Consider the following 19,557-nt stretch of genomic DNA (forward strand, 5'->3'; position numbering starts at 1 on the left):
CAATCCCCAGATTTTTACCCCAGTTCCCTTAATGGCCCCCTCAGGGATTGAACTCACAACCCTGGGTTTAGTAGGCCAATGCTCAAACCCCTGAGCTATTTGTGTTTAAGATCACCGAAGATATCTGTTAAGCCCAGCCTGCTTGGATTTCGTCCATGAATTAAGGGTACTCTAAGGCCTTTGACTACTTTTGAAATGTTGTTCCCCACAAATGGTAGCCAGATAGTGAAAGTTGTTTCCACCTCTTATTCAGATTTGATGGTGTATACAAAACTTCAGGCGGGTAGGTTTGCCAAAACTGTACAGAACTGTATCCTTTTACTTTTCCTTGTCCTAAAAAGGGAAATATTTGTTTAAACACTTAATATATGTAGTGACGTTGAGGGCTTTTTTTTTTTTTTTTTTTTTTTTTACTTTTAGAGGATTTAAATTTAGTTTTTAAACTTCATTCTAAACTTTGAGTAATAAGTGAGAATTTCCAGATGATTACAAATATTTTGAGTGATAATGAAGCAATAGTGAATGGGGAGTTTGGGAAAATGGATGAATCAGAGAGAACTGGAAAGATCAGAACAAATATTCCATGACAAGGTGTGGAATAAATGTGAACTTTATGGAGTAAGATAACATTTAACATCATAGCAAGATCTATTGCTAACTGTAACACCAGTTAGTCTACATCCATTGATTCAAGCAGTTCATTTTATATTTTCATTTTCTTTCTATAAATTATGATATTATGGTTGAATGTGTTAGTTCCATATTGGATTAATTCTTGTACTTTGACTATTTCCAGCATATCCATCATTGTCATCAATATCAATGAACTTTACATTGAAAAATCCAGTTAGTGGCATCAAAAGTATATGCATGCTGGATGTTTTTGCCAGATTTGGATTTGGCAAAACAAAATTTCAGGCATGGATTGCTTATCTTACTCCATTAAATACTTTCCAACAAAGACAGTAAAAAACTGAAAACATACTCCATCCTCAGCACACATGGAGGAGTATACTGCAGCAATTAAAAGGCAGTAACATTGGATTTACTGCCTTTGTGCTGTGGGGGAGTCCTACAAGGAGTTCTCCAAATGCTTTTTTTATGGCACTCATTCAGTGTGAGTGGTTGTGAGAGTCTGTGATTGCTTCAAACTCACCAATAAGTGCTATTAATTATTTTTACTCTGCCAGATATACCAGGTGGGTTACTGACAATAAGTATCTTAATGGCACATCATGTAGAAGCTGAGGAAGGGGATTTGCCATATTTTATCCGATGGATATCATGTCTATGTACCTTAGTCATTTTAAATTTTGGGCAAAACTTTCAAACCTGGTTGTGCAAACTAAGCTCCTTAATACAAGTGCGGGTTCCTAAATAAAGGTGGCCTGATTTTCAAAAGTGTTGAGCACCAACAAATCCCATTGAATTTGATGGATGCTCCAGGATTTATGAAAATCAAGCCACTTTTATTAAGGTGTCTAAATATGGATTTAGGACTGTAACTTTAAGTGCCCAACTGTGAATCTTTTGGCCATGGAGCCAGATTTACAAAGTATTTAGGCACCTAAAGGTGCAAATAGTAATTTAGTGGGATTTTCATAAAACACCTAAGCAGGTTAGTAACCTAATTCCATTGGCTTCCATGGGATTTAGGCACCTAACTTGCTTAGGGACTTTTGAAAATTGCTACATAACTCTATTATTCTGCCACTGAGGCTGTAGTCATGAGTCAGAACCTAAAATAGGGAACCAAGGGAAAGGCTCCCAGGAAAGTACCTTCTTTACAGGTCAATCTTCATCTTTCAATTTCTTTGTAAATCTGGCCCTTGGTGTTTTAGTATATTGGCAGTTGTTAATTTGAATATAATTTGTAAATGGCCATGGCTGTTTATCCTAGTAAGAACAGAAAGAGGTTATATTCAAACACTGGACAACAGGGACTACTCCTGCAAAAAAGAATTGGACAGAGGCTTTAGATCCTCTTTATCCATGGAGTAAATTACCTTTTATCTTAAAGAGGGCATGGAAACTTTTGAAGAAAAATGGACTCCACTGTGAGAGTCTAGATCTCTGTGGATGGATATGTCTCTTTTTACTAGCTATAAAGCTATAATAGCCAAGGAAAATGTGTTTATATACATATTTTAGTGTATGTACTTATTTATCTTTTATATGAATATTTATAGTAAGATATATAAAACATTATTTGAAATTATGCCATGTACTTTGACCTATAGGCCATTGTATAGGAAATGCTAGTTAAAGTCACCCCCTTCTTCACCTCGTAATTACAAAGAGAATAACTGAAATATAACATACAGAAGTTAATGAATATTATAAAGATGTAAAATGACAGGTAGATTAAACTCTACTACTTTTACATTGCTGAGAAGATCTCCTGCATTTTAATTAATTGGTCATATCATCAAAAGAAAACTAATAATTTTGAAAAATATTGTCATAAACCAATATCAAAAATTCAATACTCTGAAAAGGCGTGTTTCTGTGTCCACCTTCTCTCACATCAGGTTTATGATATTTATTTTGCAGCTAGATGATGTTTTGAATGTTCCATTTGAGATATTAAAACAGGTTGTTTTTTTTTTACAGCCCATGTTAAGAACATGCAATGCATTCAAAGAGCAAAGTAGCAGTGGGTCTTTCATCTTATGCCTAGTGTATATCATTTCCCCAGGGTTAGGATTAAACAAAGCTTTTGTATTCATTTGAAGTAATTGTAATAAGAATATTTAACACGGGTCAGATAGTGGAACTCTGGAGGACCTTGAAAATATTCTGGCTTTTTGACACTTGCCCACAGTGGGATGTGAAAGGATTACCAGTAATTTTTTTTATTTTATATTTGTAAGGAGGTAGATTATAATATTCTGTTTGTAAAAATAATTAAATCTATATAGACTGATGCATTTAAAACAGAATATAACAAAGAGAACAGTGAAACTGTTTGTGTGGTCTTAACTAAAACCTTTATTACAAATTAAATGTATGTGTATGCGAATAAAAAACCATTACAGAGTACTTAATGTTCTAATAAGCATAGATGAAGATTATCTTTAAAACACATTTTATCCATTCTGAACATGAATGTAAAATAGTTATAGTCATGTTTACTTACTTCATGGGAATATATCAAGCCAGACCACAGCTGGTGTAAATCAGCATCCTTTGGTTGTAGTCAATGGAGTACGTTGATTTACACCAGTTGAGGATCTGGCTCATATTCTTTATTATCTAATTAGAATAGAGGCAAAGAATTTTGTGTCCAAATTAGGCACAGTGAAGAATTGCCCATCGAGTTGTTCAGAGTGGTAAACAGCCTGGTTCATCAAGACTGTCTTTTTTCCCCTGGAGCAGTCTCTTTATCTGAGTGCTTTGAGTGATTTTCCATCTTCTTTGCAGAAGAGATTAGTTGTGTTTTAAGCCTGTCACTTTTGCACTAAGCAAGAGGTCATGAATGCATCCACTCTCCTGGACGGGTGAGACAATATCTTTGCCCTTTGACAACCTCTGGTCAGATTCCATACCTGTCATGTCTTGTGGAGGCCATTAGGAACTTTGTCTCATGAGTTGGGCCCCTGTTATCAGTGCTTTCTTAAGGAAGGCAGAATGCTTGTCTGTTTAAAAAGTGCTGAAATGCAACCTTTGCTTGAAAAACGACCTCATGAAATTGGAGATCTAATTACACACAGTCATACATCATCTCAAACCTCCCTGTTAGAGGAAGGATCAAGAAAGTAGTTGGATAGTCAACCTCCGGGGCCTCTGCATGGAACAGGGTTCTTTGTTACCTTCAGTCTAGGCACTTGTCCTAACAGAGTGTCTAGTTAGCATTAGTTTGTGCAATGAGCACTCTTCAACTGACAGATGAAAGACCATGTTCTTTACTGATATCAGATATGTTTGCAGCTTTTGCTATCCTTAATTATAAGACACTACTAATCAAACTGTAAATGGTTCCACTCCTTTGTTTCCGGTATAGGTGGTTTCATTTGGTGGTATATGGGGGCCAAAAGGCTCTCTCTTATAGAGTCCCTTAGGAATCTATTTTATCACTGATGCTGTACTGTGGTTTAACAGGGTAGGACTTTATCAGATCAACAGGAAAATAAAATTCAGAGCCCCAGATCCCTCAGTAAGAACGGTCTGTCTTCAGTATTAATGCTGCTATGTGGGAATCCAGGAATAACCAAGTGTCCAAAAGGACAACCACTGTTGCAAACTCGACAAACAGAAAGTGCATTTTTATTAACCAATGACCCTGCATTTAATAGCACGAACTGCATAGTAACATCCCTTTTGAAAGCTCCAGAGAAGACACTTTCAACAAAACCATTGGGTCTGATATCAAATGCTAAATGCCTGGTCTACATCTAGAAAATGGCCTCTTCCTTATGAATCCTCTCATGCTCACCCCAACAAATAGCCATGAACCCACGTCTCAGGAGCCAGTCAGCTATCACAGTGGGCCTCACATCCCAAATCTATGGCAGTACCTTATAGCCACCACTCAGTAGCCATTGATGAGTTGTATCTGCTGTAGTGAAACAAACAAATAGTATCCTCTAGGGCAGGAATCAAAGCCCTTCTATTGTGTGTGGACAACAAATTGCCCTTAAACCGTCCCCCCCACACACAATGAAATAGAACTCTCCCTCATCAAACCCCAATCAAAGCCCACCACCCAAAACAAATCACCCTTCTAGTCCAGCCCTCATGGCCCTCTCATCTCTGCTGGAGTTGGAAGTTGCTACATAACCCTGTTATTACTCTGCCACTGAGGCTGTATTCATGAGTCAGAACCTAAACTAGGAAACCAAGGGAAAAGCTCCCAGGAAATTACCTTCTCCACAGGAAAATTCTCCCAGCCTAATTTATAGTACAATCCAAGGTATCCTACTGTACTCCAGTACCCTATTATAATCTCAGGTTCCTCTGTTCTGGCCATAATATACAATTTCATCCCACTCCTTTCCCTTCAGTCTTATCATATGGGCTCCAAAATATAACTCCACATCTTCACCAATCTACTTACTCATAAATGTCAGAACAAAAAAAAAAAACATCTTTGTCCTTTTCCCTACTCCACTTTCCAGCTAGTACTCATAGTGACATGAATGTGAACTAACATTATTTTTATGCCACTTTAAACTTCTGCACATCAGATAGTGCTAACTGTTGACCCAGTAACGTGTATGCCAGCTCAGCAGTGAATAATTACTTTAACTTCCTCTCTGTTGTTGTTCTTTGCCATGAAGCAGAATAAATGCTTTCAGCTAGTGTGGTACATTCTTGTAACTCCCAGTCAATCTTCCAGTTGTAATTTTTCAAACAAAGCTGGAAACAAACTTGAAACCTGTTTTTTGTTTCGTCTGGGACATGTATTAATGATAAATATTGTGGATGTGTTTTTGAGTAGGTCTTGCACCAGTAAAAATTTTTGTTGAAACATCCAGGATAATCTTCTGTGATTGATTACAAAAAGCATTCGTGCATATAGATAAACCATATACTTCAAATTAAAAAGAAATCTAATGCCACGCAGTTTAGAAAATGAAAGAAAAGATTAAGTATTTACTGACAAAAAATATTAATTGCCAACATTTCTCAATTCTTGATCTGTAGTTTTGGTAATATTTTTATCAGCTTTTGAAATGTGTCCTTTACTGTTTCTGAGCACATTTTTTATGTAGTTAGATGTCCATATACAATATAGATACATATGTAGTGAGTGTGTATGTCTCTCTGTGTATTGATATTATGTGTACTCAATGTATTTTTAAAAATATCTTAGTGTAACACATGGTGAGAAGTATGTGTCTATGAACAAATCCAGACTCTGTTGGATCAGCATCTGAAGTGAGTTCCAGAGTCAAGGACCTCGTACTGAATATATCCTGCCTCAACTTCTCCAGATGCCCAAATATATGAACTGTTATCAGCTGGTCTCAACTGCTATGGCACTGCCTAGCACTGCCTTCAAGTCTCTCAGAAGCTAGGGACCAAACTATATAGGACTTCAATGACTAATGCCAACATGTTGAATTGCACCTGGAAATGAATAAGAAGCTAGTGTATTCCATGCAGGACTAGTGTAATTTGCTCCATCTTCCTATAGCTGACCTTTCTATGCTGTCAGGGTATTATATTCTGCTTTAGATGTAACTCCCTATAAACAAAGCAACAACAGAGAAGTGGAATTAAGACTGATTAATTGTGACAACTTGCAATGCAAATCCTTGAAAGCAAGGAACTGCCAATTTATGAGACACTTCTTAACTGCACATCCACACAGCATGTTACCAATGGCAGTGGCCTACTCCATGGGTAAAATACTGACCCCACTGAAGTCTATGGAAGTCTTGCCATTGACTTCAGTGCAGCCAAGATTTTACCCTATATCCCTACAATAAACTTCTTTCTGCCTCCAACAAATTAGTAAACACACACCATATTAACCTTCCTTACTATATAACACAAAAGCTTAATTACAACCTCAGCAACATTAGCATTGACATGTTCACAGACTAAGTAGGTGGTATATAATGTATTCTGGAGGAAGTATGGAGTCGTAATTAAGGTTTTGTGTTTGAAAATAAACCCCACAGCTCAAGTGTATTCAAGACTTCCAGATGCAAAGCAGACTTGCAAAGACAACTTATAGCAATACCTGACATTTCCACTGTAAATCTTAAAGTAAGCCATTTTTAATGGTCACGGAAGAGATTTTGGCCATTAAATTTTCTCTTGTCCCTATTTGAATATACCTCCTCAACAGCTTTTCATCAGGTAGAATATTTCCACCTTTAACATTCTTCATTCAGTTACTCTCTTTCCAAAAGTACTTATTTTTGACACCGCACATGAAGAATAAAACCCTTAAGAGTGACAGTCTGTGATCATGTTTCATGTGGCAGACTTCATTTGCTTTCAGGTTATATTGCTATCAATTTATGACTTTGTTCCTTGAATAGGTATCTTTTTTCCACATTGTAACTGATATATTGAATGATGTATGTTTGAGACGTATTTCAAGGAACCTTAACTTTAATCATTAACTGGTTTTATCTTGGCTCAAGAGCCTTCAGTTTGGCAAGAGAAAAGTTAATATTTTTAAAGCAAAGAAAATAGCTTTTCAATATATAATTATTTTCTTATCAATGTCACATTTTCATGCCCTTCTGATCATCTGGCATATAGTGCCTGACTTTACATTTAGCTCTGCAGGAACTGCTTTAAACATTATTATTACAAAGAAAGAAATCAGAAATCAAAGTGAATTCTTAGTACAATACTGAGGTAAAGGAAGGTGCAATTGCTGTAACAGCAGCCTGCATTATACTATAGAACTAACTCACAGCTTGATAGAAAGTCCCTGCTGGGGAGGAAATGTAGGGGAACTGGCAGAGTTTTGCTGCATCTGCTCCCTGCTGCTAATAAGCTTTAACCTGTTTCATTTTTATTATGCTTACTGTTTAGATATTTTGCTTCCAAAATTATTTCTGTAGCTATGAGAACACATAAAAGGAAGCGCGACATAGGGTTGTTTAAAAATTTAAAATTATCAGCAAGGGAGATTAAAGGCCATAATGAGTAAGATGGTTGCCTTCTCAGTATGGGTCTTTAGAGATCAGGCACAGAGGCACTGGTGGAAAGACAGAGTAAGCTGTGGGTAGGACATAAAGCCCACTCTACATTTTCAGTGCTTTGCAAAGGATGCATTCATTTGCATAGTATCAGTAACTATTATTTTTTCCTTTGTGTTGTTCAAGTACAGATTCATTCATAGAGGTACGGTACTAAATGAAATGAAGCAATCACCTAAGATTTTGCTTCTCTTGGAACTCTAGCTCACTGCTATAAATTCATCAAAATTATTAAACTATTTGTTACACCTTTTGATAAATCAGTTGACTTAGAAGTGGCTTATTCCTAATGTTACGTGATTCTGCTCTGTGTGCAATGTATCAAATGCTAAAGAGTGAACTTCTTCAAATGTCACTAGTTTAAATATACACTCTCAAGTATTGTGTGCAGGAAACCTGGTATAATCAGTGCTCTCAATTAAAGTTATTTGCATCTTAAAGTATAAGAAATTTCCTTGTATACCTTCCATTGTTATTCTGTGACTTTTTTGCCTAGGTTGATGTCCAGCAATGTAAAAATCTTGTCATGCTCCCGTGCTGATATACATTGTGTCCTCTGACTATAAAATGTGTTTTGAAAAAAGATTGAAATGAGTAAAATTAAATGGCTAGTTGAAAAATCACAGACTTTAGGGTTATTAAGCCTTTATCACTAGATAATGAGACAGAAAAAAAAGTATGATCCTTATCTGATAAATTAAGCAAAAAGGTATTCCATCTGAAATTATGTGTGGCTTTGGGATTATGTACACAGAGGATTTTTTTTTTTAATGGAAACAGGCAGGTGGTAACTTTGGGGGCGGGGTTTCTTGTTTACTTTTTGTAATTTATTATAATAAAATATTTATGTGAATTTAGTCTTCAAGAAAGCTTCCTGATTGACAGCCCAAAAGCGGGAGCCTGGTATAACGCAGGTATTATGACCTTTCCATACGATCTTTCCAAAGTTCTTAGAGTTTTAAGTTACTTATTCATTCTAGAGATATGGGTTCAACACTAGCTATGTCAGAAGTGAGATGGGATTCTGGTCTCCGTTGTGTTCTCAGTGGATATTTGTTAATGTCACACAACCTAAATATAATTAGCACCCGGCCTCTTAAATTTCTTAAATAAATTATATTTAAAAATCCAAAGATATAAAACAATGTAGAAGAGAACCAGAATTACTAAAGCCTTTAAAAGTCCATTTTAATCTACCAATCTTGGATACTACCTTTAAATTATGGGTTTTTTTCAAGTACACGACAAATAACCTGTGTAATTTCAGAAAGGAATTCAAATACCAGGCTGTATTATTTCCTGTAGTTCACAACAGTAAACTTTGGAAAGAAAAGATTCTTCACACTTAATTTTACCACTGTGAAATACGGGACCTGCCAGATTTACCCACTGAAATCAATAGAGTTACACCAGCGATGTATTTGGCTCACACGTTGTCATAAACAGATAGCTAAGGGTTAATGTTATTTTACCTGTAAAGGGGTAACACCAGTAACCTGAAACAGCTGACCAGAGGACCAATCAGGAAACAAGACTTTTTCAAATCTGGGTGGAGGGAAGTTTGTGTGTGACTTCTTTGTTCTTTGTCTTGGGTCTGACCCTCTCGGCTATGAGAGTGATTTTTCTATCTCCAGCTTTCTAATCTTCTGTTTCCAAGTTGTAAGTACAAAGATAGTAAGACAATAAGGTTTATATTGTTTTCTTTTGTATTTACATGTGTGTAGTTGCTGGAATGTTTTGAATTGTATTCTTTTTGAATAAGGCTGTTTATTCATTTTTTTCTTTTAAGCAAATGACCCTGTATTTGTCACCTTAATACAGAGAGACCATTTTTATGTCCTTTTCTTCCTTTTTTATATAAAGCCTTCTTTTTAAGACTTGTTGGAGTTTTTTCTTTAGTGGGGACTCCAGGGAATTGAGTCTGCAGCTCACCAGGGAATTGGTGGGAGGAAGAAGTCAGGGGGGAAAATCTCTTTGTGTTAGATTTACTAACCTGACTTTGCATACCCTCTGGGTGAGGGAGGAAGTACTTGTGTTTCCAGCACTGGAAACAGGGAGGGTGGAGTCCCTGTGTTTAGATTCACGGAGCTTGCTTCTGTATATCTCTCCAGGAACCCAGGGAGGGAACACCCGGAGGGGGGAAGGGAAATGGTTTATTCCCCTTTGTTGTGAGACTCAAGGAATCTGAGTCTGGGGGTCCCCCAGGGAAGGTTTTGGGGAGACCACAGTGCGCCAGGCACTGTATAGATTCCTGGCTGGTGGCAGCTTCACCAGGTCCAAGCTGGTAACTAAGCTTGGAGGTTTTCATGCTACCACCCATATTTTGGACGCTAAGGTCCGGATCTGGGAAAAATGTTATGACACACGTGTTTGACAAACTAGAATGCTGAAAAGAAGGTTTACTTCTCTCTTACTATCCTCAGGAATTGACTTCTTATTTCTCTGCAGTTTTCCTATTGGAGTCTCCACTTACAAAAGTCGTAAACCTATTGTTCTAGGAGACTGTAGCAAAGCTTAAACTGGATCTCTGGAGTTTGGTACAATCTGTTTTATGCAGACAGTGTAAAGGAAAATTTAAATGTATTATTTAAAGGCACATTGATCTTGCCACAGTAAGGGTATAATAATATATACCAGAGAAGGTTCTAAAAGAAACATAACAATTTTTGTTCTTTAAGTCAGTTCTTTGTAGAACTAGCAGTTACGCATATATTTCTCTCTCTTAAAATGTAGTCATATCTCATATTCACTCATGAAATTACTAAACCTTAACCTCCACACACAACAAAAGGATATCTTTGTAAAGTACTTAAAGGAAGAAGCCCAAACAAGCAAATATATGTAATAAATGTTAATATGTAAAATATGTATCTTTTTTCAATTTTTTTTTCATTAGGTAAAATACTATATTGGATTGAAAACATACTTTGAGAAACATACTTTGACAAACATACTTTGTCAAATCCCTCTTTCATTTGGAAGTAGTGGGCTTTTTCAGTTTTTTAATTAAAAAAAACTTAAAGATTAGCGAGACTAATTTTAAACATTTTTAAGTGTCACATTCTTAAGTTAATTTACATCACTTACAGTGCAATGTTTTTGATTTAGGTTTGTTCACTGCAATGACTTCCACACTGTTTTGTAGTAATACAATACCCAATTAGGCATTCATTGGAATAAGTGATGGGATTCTTGTAGCTCTTGTACATGAAGAATGCAAACAGAATGAAATCAAATTAACCATCTCTCTCAGAACTCCATCAGCAGTTTAAAGGAAAGAATCATGACCAGACTGGGGGATGTAACATGGTGCCCAGAAGGCAGAAGGGGTGGGCAATGCAAGAGCACATGTGGGGCAAGAGAGGTGACTGCCCACCCTACCTCAGATCTGCTACCTTCCCATTGGCTGGGAATGGGTGACTGGCTAGCAAGTTGCTCTTGCATGTACCCCGTGCCCTCCTCCACACACACACACACACACACTTAAACTCTCCCAACCTTTTAAAATGCATTTTGTCTCATGTAGCTTAACCACTCTCCCTCCCTTTAGTTGTAGCATGGAAGCTGTGTTTTTAGATATACCCAATGGCCTGTTATATGATCAGTAAGGAATTTTTCCACATTGAACCAAATTGTCCAAGGTCCAGTGGGTTTTTTTCACCTTCTTCGCAGCATCATGGAGGCACAGCTGGGAGGAAAGCAATAGGACTTGTACGTTTAATATTAGGAAAAGTAAAGCTGATTAGCTTGTCACATTTAGTGACCGGTGTCAAGTGTGTATAAAGGCTAAAAATGACACTTCCAGAGGTAAATGAGACCTGGAATTTCACTGGTAGACCTTATGCCTATAGGAGAAGGGGAGACCAGAAGTCTTCACAGACTGTCACTGAGCTATTGGTTATATGGTCAGAGCCTTGTAACCTCCAACTGGAACCCATTAAATGCCTGGTACCCTCCCTCATCCCAGTGTTATATTAATAAATTTGCAGCCTGCCACCTAAATTCATCTCATGTTTCTGTAGTTCATTTGCCTGCATGTCCTGATCAAGTGAGGCATTCAAACTTAAGGCATATAACTCCTTTGACAGAAAGAAAACTCAGGAAAGCATTTGTGTATGAGCATATAGCAGTTCTGTTTTAAACCATCATTTTATTGTTAATGTGGAAAGGTAGCCAGGTACAGGTTAATCATATGTTTAAAAATCAGGGAGAAACTGCAGTTTTGAACTTTCCTTCATTTGGCAAGAAGTGGTGAGAGACTCAGACCCCAGTTCAGCAAGTTCCTTAAACGTGAATAAATTTAAGCACAGTGAATATTCCCATTTACTTGATGTGCTTAAGTATCTTGGTGAAGTATCAGGGCCTCCATACAATTATTTACGTGTTGTTTCCCAATCCAGTATAATCCACTCACATTTTAAAAATTAATATAACTAGATTGTAAATAACTTTTTAAAATTGCCAATTTTACCTTAAATAGTCCTGGCTCCTTATATACAGTATTCCCTGGCACTTCCTAATACTATAAGGAATACCTTGTATGCTGCAGATATTAAAGAAAGGGTATTCAGTTATTTAAGGCTGTTTGGAAGTGACAACTTTGGCTCTCTTTTTTCAAACGAATAGAATATCTCTGTTCTTCAAAAATGACAGTGCTTTTTTGAAAATAAGTTGGGAAAGGTCACTGTTTAAAGAGTCCATAACAGACAATGGAATATAAGAAAGACCTTTAGTTCCCAGCAGCTCCATCACTTGTGCTGCATTAAGTTAAAGGTTAGGGGTGCTGCAAAATGCAAGTTTATGAGTAGGGCCCAACCAAATTCACAGCCATGAAAAATGTGTCACGGACTGTGAAATAAATCCTGAAGGGAAGTGGGAGGGGCAGGGCTGAGGGCACCTCAGCCAGTGGCTCCTACTGTTCCCCAGCTCTAGTCCCTGGGCTGGGGAGGGAGGGGACTTACTCTTCCCTACACAGCTGCTCTCAGGAGGAGATCAGATATACATCCGGGTACCTCTCCCTGCTACATGAATCTCTGTGGCTGGGCAGCAGCTCCAAAGCTTCCTGCAGCCAGAGGAGGCTTCCTGAGGTGGAGGTGGGTCCAGTCTTCCCCATGCTACTGGGAGTGCCCCAGCCGCGGAGCTTTCTGCAGCTAGAGGAGGTACTCAGGGATGGGTCTGATTCCCCCCCAAGAGCAGCTGTGCAAGGTTAGGACAAGTCCTGTCCCTCCCTAGCCCAGATGGGACTAGCAGCGAGGAGCCCCCTGGTGGGGCGCTCCCAGCAGCCTAGGGAAAATCAGACCCACCTATGCCTCTGGGAACTCCCTGCAGCTCCCCAGCTATGAAGGCAGCATAGAAGTGACTGTGGCAATCCTGTGACCCTCCTATAACAGCTTTGAAACTCCACCCCACTGCAAACCACTTTTTAGGTTGGGATCTTCACAGTTACAACACTATGAAAATTTCAGATGTAAAGGTCTGAAAATGTGAAATTGACTAAACTTTAAATCCTATAGCCATGAAATTGATCAGAATAAACTGTGAATTTGGTAGGGCCTATTTATGAGACAGTTTGGGTGCACAGTGCATGTCTTTCACTCAGAATGATTATCATTTTTTGAGTTTGAAAATGTACTTTATCTTGGCCTTTCTTGTATTTCCTCTCATATTCTAAATGGCAGCTGAAGGCAAGCAGAAATACTAAGTAATTGATTTAACAACCTAAGACAAATACAAGAAAGTAGAAAAGTTTGTCTCAATGCTTGACTTGACCTGAGAGAGCTTCTTTAGACTTATTTTCTAAACAGTACCTCAGCACCTTGGGCCAACAAAGTGGCCTTTAAGCCTGAATGAGCATGACTTTTTTTTTCCAGTGCAAAGCACCAGTATTTCATCTTTTCAAACTGTTTTACAGCACTCAGAGCAGAATTATATTGACAAGGTTAGAATTCATCTCCTGGAGGAGAATACTGTGCTACTGTTAAGTGCTAATATAACATTTATGTGTTGGTACCTTAATAACAGCCCCAGCTTACCTAATGAAAGTACTGAAAGCAAACAGTACTCAGTGAGATTTTATTATGACTGAAGTGACTGCAATTTGAGACAAATTATCCCTATTTCTAGTCCCATATCAAAAACAGAGATGCTAAAGCAATTGCTATATGTTTGGTATGGAATTAGACTCCACTATCGTTAATCTAGAAGTAAGTGCATTTTTCATGTAAACAGCTCACGAGGGTCAAGCAGTAGAGACTTTTCTGTGGAAAAATGGTTGTCAGTAACTTTGTGAGTGAATTTTGAAATAAAGTGCCTCTAACCTGTCATTATTCCTTCTTCTCGAAATCGAGAGTGAGTGGATGAAAATTGAGCATGTGAATTGAAGGCAGGGTGAGTGTTATGGCCTTATCGACTTCAGGTAAAATGACTTATTATTATTTTTTCATTCATAGGTCAGGCAATGTAAGAATTACCAGTATAGACTGTAGTATAAGCAAATTGGTATATAAAAAAGTTATTATCAATAAACACAAAGGAGAAGAAAAGTGTTAGCCACTAATATCAAGAGTACTTAATGTCTGATCTCTTTTAAAAAAATGAAAAAAGCTATTGACCAGAGAGAAAATCTAAAACTTGTTTAAATAAAAATTCATGTGCTCAGAAGACAGGTAAAAGTAATTTATTATTCCTTCAGCACAATACTCCTTCGGGGGGATATATATAATAAAATAAGATTTACTTTCATAAACAGATTCGTTTTCATTTAACAGGTTTCATGAGTGAAATGTGTTAGGAACTCATGCATACTGGAAAGCAGTTAGGCACACGTGTGGAGAACTGGGAAATATCTGTATTATTTTTTATAAATCTGTTGTATGTCTGTGTGCTTGTTTATATGGGCTGCTTGCTGTGGAGTTAGATCAAAAGGGGTTGTTAAAGAAACAAAGCAAGAAAAGTAGAACAGTGGCCTAGATAAGGAGCATCTCAACAAATTCTCCAACACAGCAGATGGTGCATAGCCTTGAAGAAGTGACTCCTTGGCCTCACCCTAGTGACACAGATGTTTTGCCAAGGATGAAAAGAGAGAGATCTAAGGGACCCTAGACCTAGAAATGGGAATAAAGTTGAGTGAGTGGCTAGAGGGAGTGTCAATGAAGGCTGACAGGCTAGGAAGGGAATAACCAGAGAGAGCATGTTGTAAGCAGTACATCTGTTTCTCCCAGCCAGAGATAGGGGTTAGCAGGGCTGAAGAGCATTTACAAAAGCTGGCACAGAAAGATTAAGGTATAAGAGCCATGTATATAGTAGGTCTTCTGTTGTTTTTCTCCTTTGCTCTTCATACTTTGTACCTTTTGGGGATGAATAAATAATGCTTTGTTTTGAAGATGCTACTTTTGAGTCACTTTAATCAACTTCCTCATCACAGGTCCCTGGAGTGGAAGAGTTTACAGGTGTCAAAAGCAGCTGGGCTTCTTATGTTAATGCAGTTGGGAAACAAGGGAACTGCTGCATGGTTCCACTCAGAGTGAGGTGCAGGAAGCCAGATCTGTCACCTGACAAGTGCACCTCAGACGGACTAAAAGGGATCTGAGGCATATTTCACTCTGTAACTGTGACAATATATGTAACTTTAAGCACTTAAGCTTACACTATATGTAACTTTAAGCCCATGATTAACTTTAAGGTTGTTGGAGGCCATTCTGAGTTTCTGTTCAGGTTTTAAAATCTCAGAGCCTTATGTTGCTATCCTGAGGGAGCTGTGCTGTGAGAAGAAAAGGGATAGAAGGTGCAGGGCAATACCAGTGGGGCAATCTCTCCAGCAGCCAATCCCTGAATTAGTAAAAATTCAGAACTAAGTTCTATGTGAAACCCTTAACTGTTAGATTTAAAAGGGTGCAGTTTCTCAAATTCCTCCCCTCATTCCCAGAGGAAACTGTAGTGAACATGCAGTGTTCCCTTCCCACAGTTGTTACCATGGTACAGTAAAATTTAGCTTGTAATTTTTACAGGGCTTGTAGGGAAAGTAAGAAGCTAAATATTATCCCAGTTCTTGTTTGCCATTATTAAATACAGCTCACAGGCACAGCAGTTGGCTTGCCAAGTAATATAAGAATAACCTCAGACCTGCAGGGCATGCAGGCTGAGCTTTGTCACTAGGGAGAGGCCCTCATCCTTTAGAGAGCTATGTTCAAGACATGCTGCTTCTCAGAACAACCTGTGTAATTAGTAACTGAATTTGTTTCATGGAACATAAGTATTGTGCTCATTTATTTCCATGGCCTCAGCGGCACCCTTAACATTTCTTACATTCAAAGAATATGACTGGACAAATGTCACATTACATGGTCTGTTTTGCTGTTCTTTGATTCCTGTCTATTGTATAAGAATAAGCATAAAGTTTGTTAAGATCAGTACTCCTCCTTTGAATGACAAAGACCTAGTAGGAGGCTAAGGTTGGGACAATGAGCAGGTATTAGCTGTTAAACTCATAATTGATTGATTACTTTCTTAGTAAGACAGATTGCAGAACAAACCAAAGCATCCTTGATCGAGGGAGGGATAGCTCAGTGGTTTGAGCATTGGCCTGCTAAACCCAGCGTTGTGAGTTCAATCCTTAAGGGAGCCATTCAGGGATCTGGGGCAAAAATCTGTCTGGGGATTGGTCCTGCTTTGAGTAGGGGGTTGGACTAGATGCCCTCTTGAGGTCCCTTCCAACCCCCAGATATTCTATGAAGAGGAGAAGGGATAGCTCAGTGGTTTGAGAATTGGCCTGATAAACCCAGGGTTCTGAGTTCAGTCCTTGCGGGGGCCACTTAGGGATCTGGGGCAAAAAATCAGTACTTGGTTCTGCTAGTGAAAGCAGGGGGCTGGACTCAATGACCTTTCGAAGTCTCTTCCAGTTCTAGGAGATAGGTATATCTCCAATTATTATTTATTATTTAACAACACTGAAGTATTCATATAAACACAATGTGAATATATTTATTTTAATATACATAATGAAATCAGTCATTCCTTTCACTTTAATGTTTAATATGTTTACTATTTCTTTATAGCTTTGCCAGTTTTATAAATTAAATTCTCATGGTGCAGGTTCTATGAGGACATATAAAATTCTATTTCTTGTGTTTTTTCCATTCCTTGCTAATGCCCAGGATATTTTGTTTAATTTTTAGGCAGAAGATCCAGAGATGTACAGTGATCTAGCTGCAGTCTGTGGAACGCTAACTATGGTCGTGGTTCCCCACCTACCCAGAGATGCACTCATTGAGTGGCATGTCATTGCAGTAGTGGATGATCCACCAAAAAGGAAAAGTTTTGTGATGAAGATGTTGTCAGAGGGCTGCCAAATTGTATGTGAAGCTGTGGAGTCCAGTTCTGCATCTAGTGCATCTATCTCAATATGCCTAAGCTCAATTTCATCGTTTGCTTCGTCAGTCAATTTAGATAGGAAACTCCATGATATGGTTGCTGTGTTTAGACAAGCTGTCGAGAAACTTTCAGAAGATTGCAGTGCAATTCCCTTGTGTTTTAGAACTTTCTACAGGAAGGATAGTTTTGATGCTGGAACACTACAAGCAGGTAAGACTATTGTTGGGAGGAAGGGGAATATTTATTTACCTATATCTAAAGTTTAGCTGGAAAAGCACCTCTGAAGAGTCGGCATGATTAGGGAATGAATTTTCCTTTTCTGACCACCAGCCATATTACCACTTAGCAAAAAAAACATTATCCTGGCAAGAAATCTAGCAGCCCAAATAGATGACAAAAACAAAAATGAGTCAGACTCTGGAAGGATGAATCTTCTGTCTAAAAGCCTTTGAACAGTTTAATTACCAAGCATTCGTATTGCTGATCATGTGGAGCATAGCTGGTAATTTCTAGATGCTAGCAGGCAAAAATTATTTAGAGCATAAACAAGATTAAAATAGAAAAACAATGAAAAAAGGTCACTTTCTCTAAGGTAGAGAATATTGGTGAGTGCATGGGTGTCTATAAGTGTGGACTAAGTGTTTTGTCAATCAGTGTATATTGTTTGAATCATTAATGTTTGTTGCAGAATTAGAACTCTCTAGAATGTCAATCCCCTTGCAAAGTAAAGAGAGCTCAAACCAATAACAATATTATAACTATAATTTATCTCCTGTGTCATGATGTCTAGGGTCCGGGCTATGTTCAGTTAGAGAAAACAGTAAGGACGTGCAACTGCACAGACACCTCTTTCATTTGACAGGCCTACAAAATGTTTAAAGACCTAATCCTGCTCTTATTGAAATCAACAAGAGCTTAGCCATTGACTTCAACAGAAGTATAGTAGAACCTCAAAGGTATGAACACCAGAGTTACCTACTGAGTGGTTACTCAGACACCATGTGAAACTGGAAGTAAACAGCAGCAGAGACAAAAAAAAAATAAGCAAATAGTGTACTGTGCCTGTACTGCATCTTAAAGGTAGGCACATCTGGGCTGCCTGTCCCTACCCCCACACATAGCCCCGCCTCTTACAGCAAGACACTGGGGCTGCCAGACCAAGACAGACAGAGCCAGGAGTAGGAGTCTGCACGGCTTTCACCCCTTCCTCACCCCCATCGGGCGGGAGGGAGACGGGTTGCTTTTACCACCCACAGCCATGGCCATGAGATGGGCTGTTCCCCCCACTCCGGGAGGGGGACATCTCTCTCTCTCTCTCTCTCTCACACACACACACACACACTCTCTCTCTCTCTTTCTCTCTCATGCTGGCACTGAGTAGTAAGTTTTCCTGCTGCTTAAAACTGACCTGGAGTGTCAACTGCTGGATCTGGATCCCGAACTGTGCTTTGTTCAGAGTTATGACCATTTCAGAGTTACGGACAACCTCCATTCCTCCGTACTGTAGGATGAGGCCCTTAGTCTATATCCATCTCTTGCATGCATGCACACACACACACACACAAAAAGACATTTGTAAAACCACAAATGATCCATATTAATTAGCTGACATAAAAGCTAGCCCTCAAAGATCCTAAGTTTTTTTTTTACGTAACCTGCAGCAGTTTTTGAAGGAAATTCAACTTGACATTGTTTAATAGATTTAAAATACAAAAATAGAAAGCGATAAAAAATGTGGCATAAAATAAGCATGCTTAATCCAGGAAGCAAGAAATGAACATATAGCCTGACAGAATGTTGTTGTTCTACTATGCCTTGTTTGAGAGCTAAGAAGAAGCCTGATTAAAACATGTTCCTAGAATGTGATTTACATTATCCTTTTGCCTGCTTCCTCCCTGATGCTTCATAGGTCATATAATAATTACTTTGGAATAAAGTACATTTGCCTTATTTCAGTCTAGAATTGAGCAAAATGTATAACTAGATGGGATGGGAGGAAATTTGACTGTTTGGTATTTTATGTTATACTAATGGCATGGGTATAGAATGAGTCATCATGGTTTTTATTTATTCATTCATCCTTGGTTCCTTTTAATTCTCTCTAAGGCCCTAATGACCGTTGTCATTATCATCATTGGTAAGAAATGCATTTTTGTGAAAACGTAGTAGGCATTACATTTACAGCCAGCACTAAATTACCAGTAAAGAATTTAAAAGGAAACTTCACCCATGTCGCTTAACACTTCTGTTCAAAAAGTTCATATGGAGAGAAGACACATTGTGCAATGTATCTGAAAATAAAGTTTCCAATAAAATGGCTACTAATGAGGCTACTCTTCCTGTTAGCTACCATTCTGACAGTGTACTGTAGACCCCAGATACGAGAATTTTTAAACCAGTTTCCTTTCTGCTGTAAAGAAAGATCAAAATCAGAAAAAAACATCTTTAATACAGCATTAAGGCACAACAAGGGGCATGGTTAAGTGCTTCATTAAAATACATTCTGGGTGCATTGTGAAGA

At 38.2% G+C, this 19,557-nt stretch overlaps 1 protein-coding gene across 7 annotated transcripts in view; it reads left to right on the forward strand.

The window, feature by feature from the left end:
• The window catches only part of DPH6 (diphthamine biosynthesis 6), a 370,092-nt gene that overhangs the window by 281,758 nt on the left and 68,777 nt on the right, over positions 1 to 19,557 (forward strand). For 4 of the 7 annotated variants that reach the window (XM_050953883.1, XM_050953882.1, XM_050953884.1 and 1 more), the window contains exon 14: positions 16,841 to 17,246. In XM_050953883.1, the coding sequence (XP_050809840.1) occupies positions 16,841 to 17,246 (406 nt within the window). Of the gene's footprint in view, positions 1 to 5,815; positions 6,187 to 14,014; positions 14,083 to 16,840; positions 17,247 to 19,557 lie in introns of those variants that run through there. The other 3 variants (XM_050953885.1, XM_050953886.1, XM_050953887.1) reach the window with 3 other exon arrangements.

Source organism: Gopherus flavomarginatus, chromosome 5, assembly GCF_025201925.1.
Source record: "Gopherus flavomarginatus isolate rGopFla2 chromosome 5, rGopFla2.mat.asm, whole genome shotgun sequence".
Taxonomy (NCBI): domain Eukaryota; kingdom Metazoa; phylum Chordata; order Testudines; family Testudinidae; genus Gopherus; species Gopherus flavomarginatus.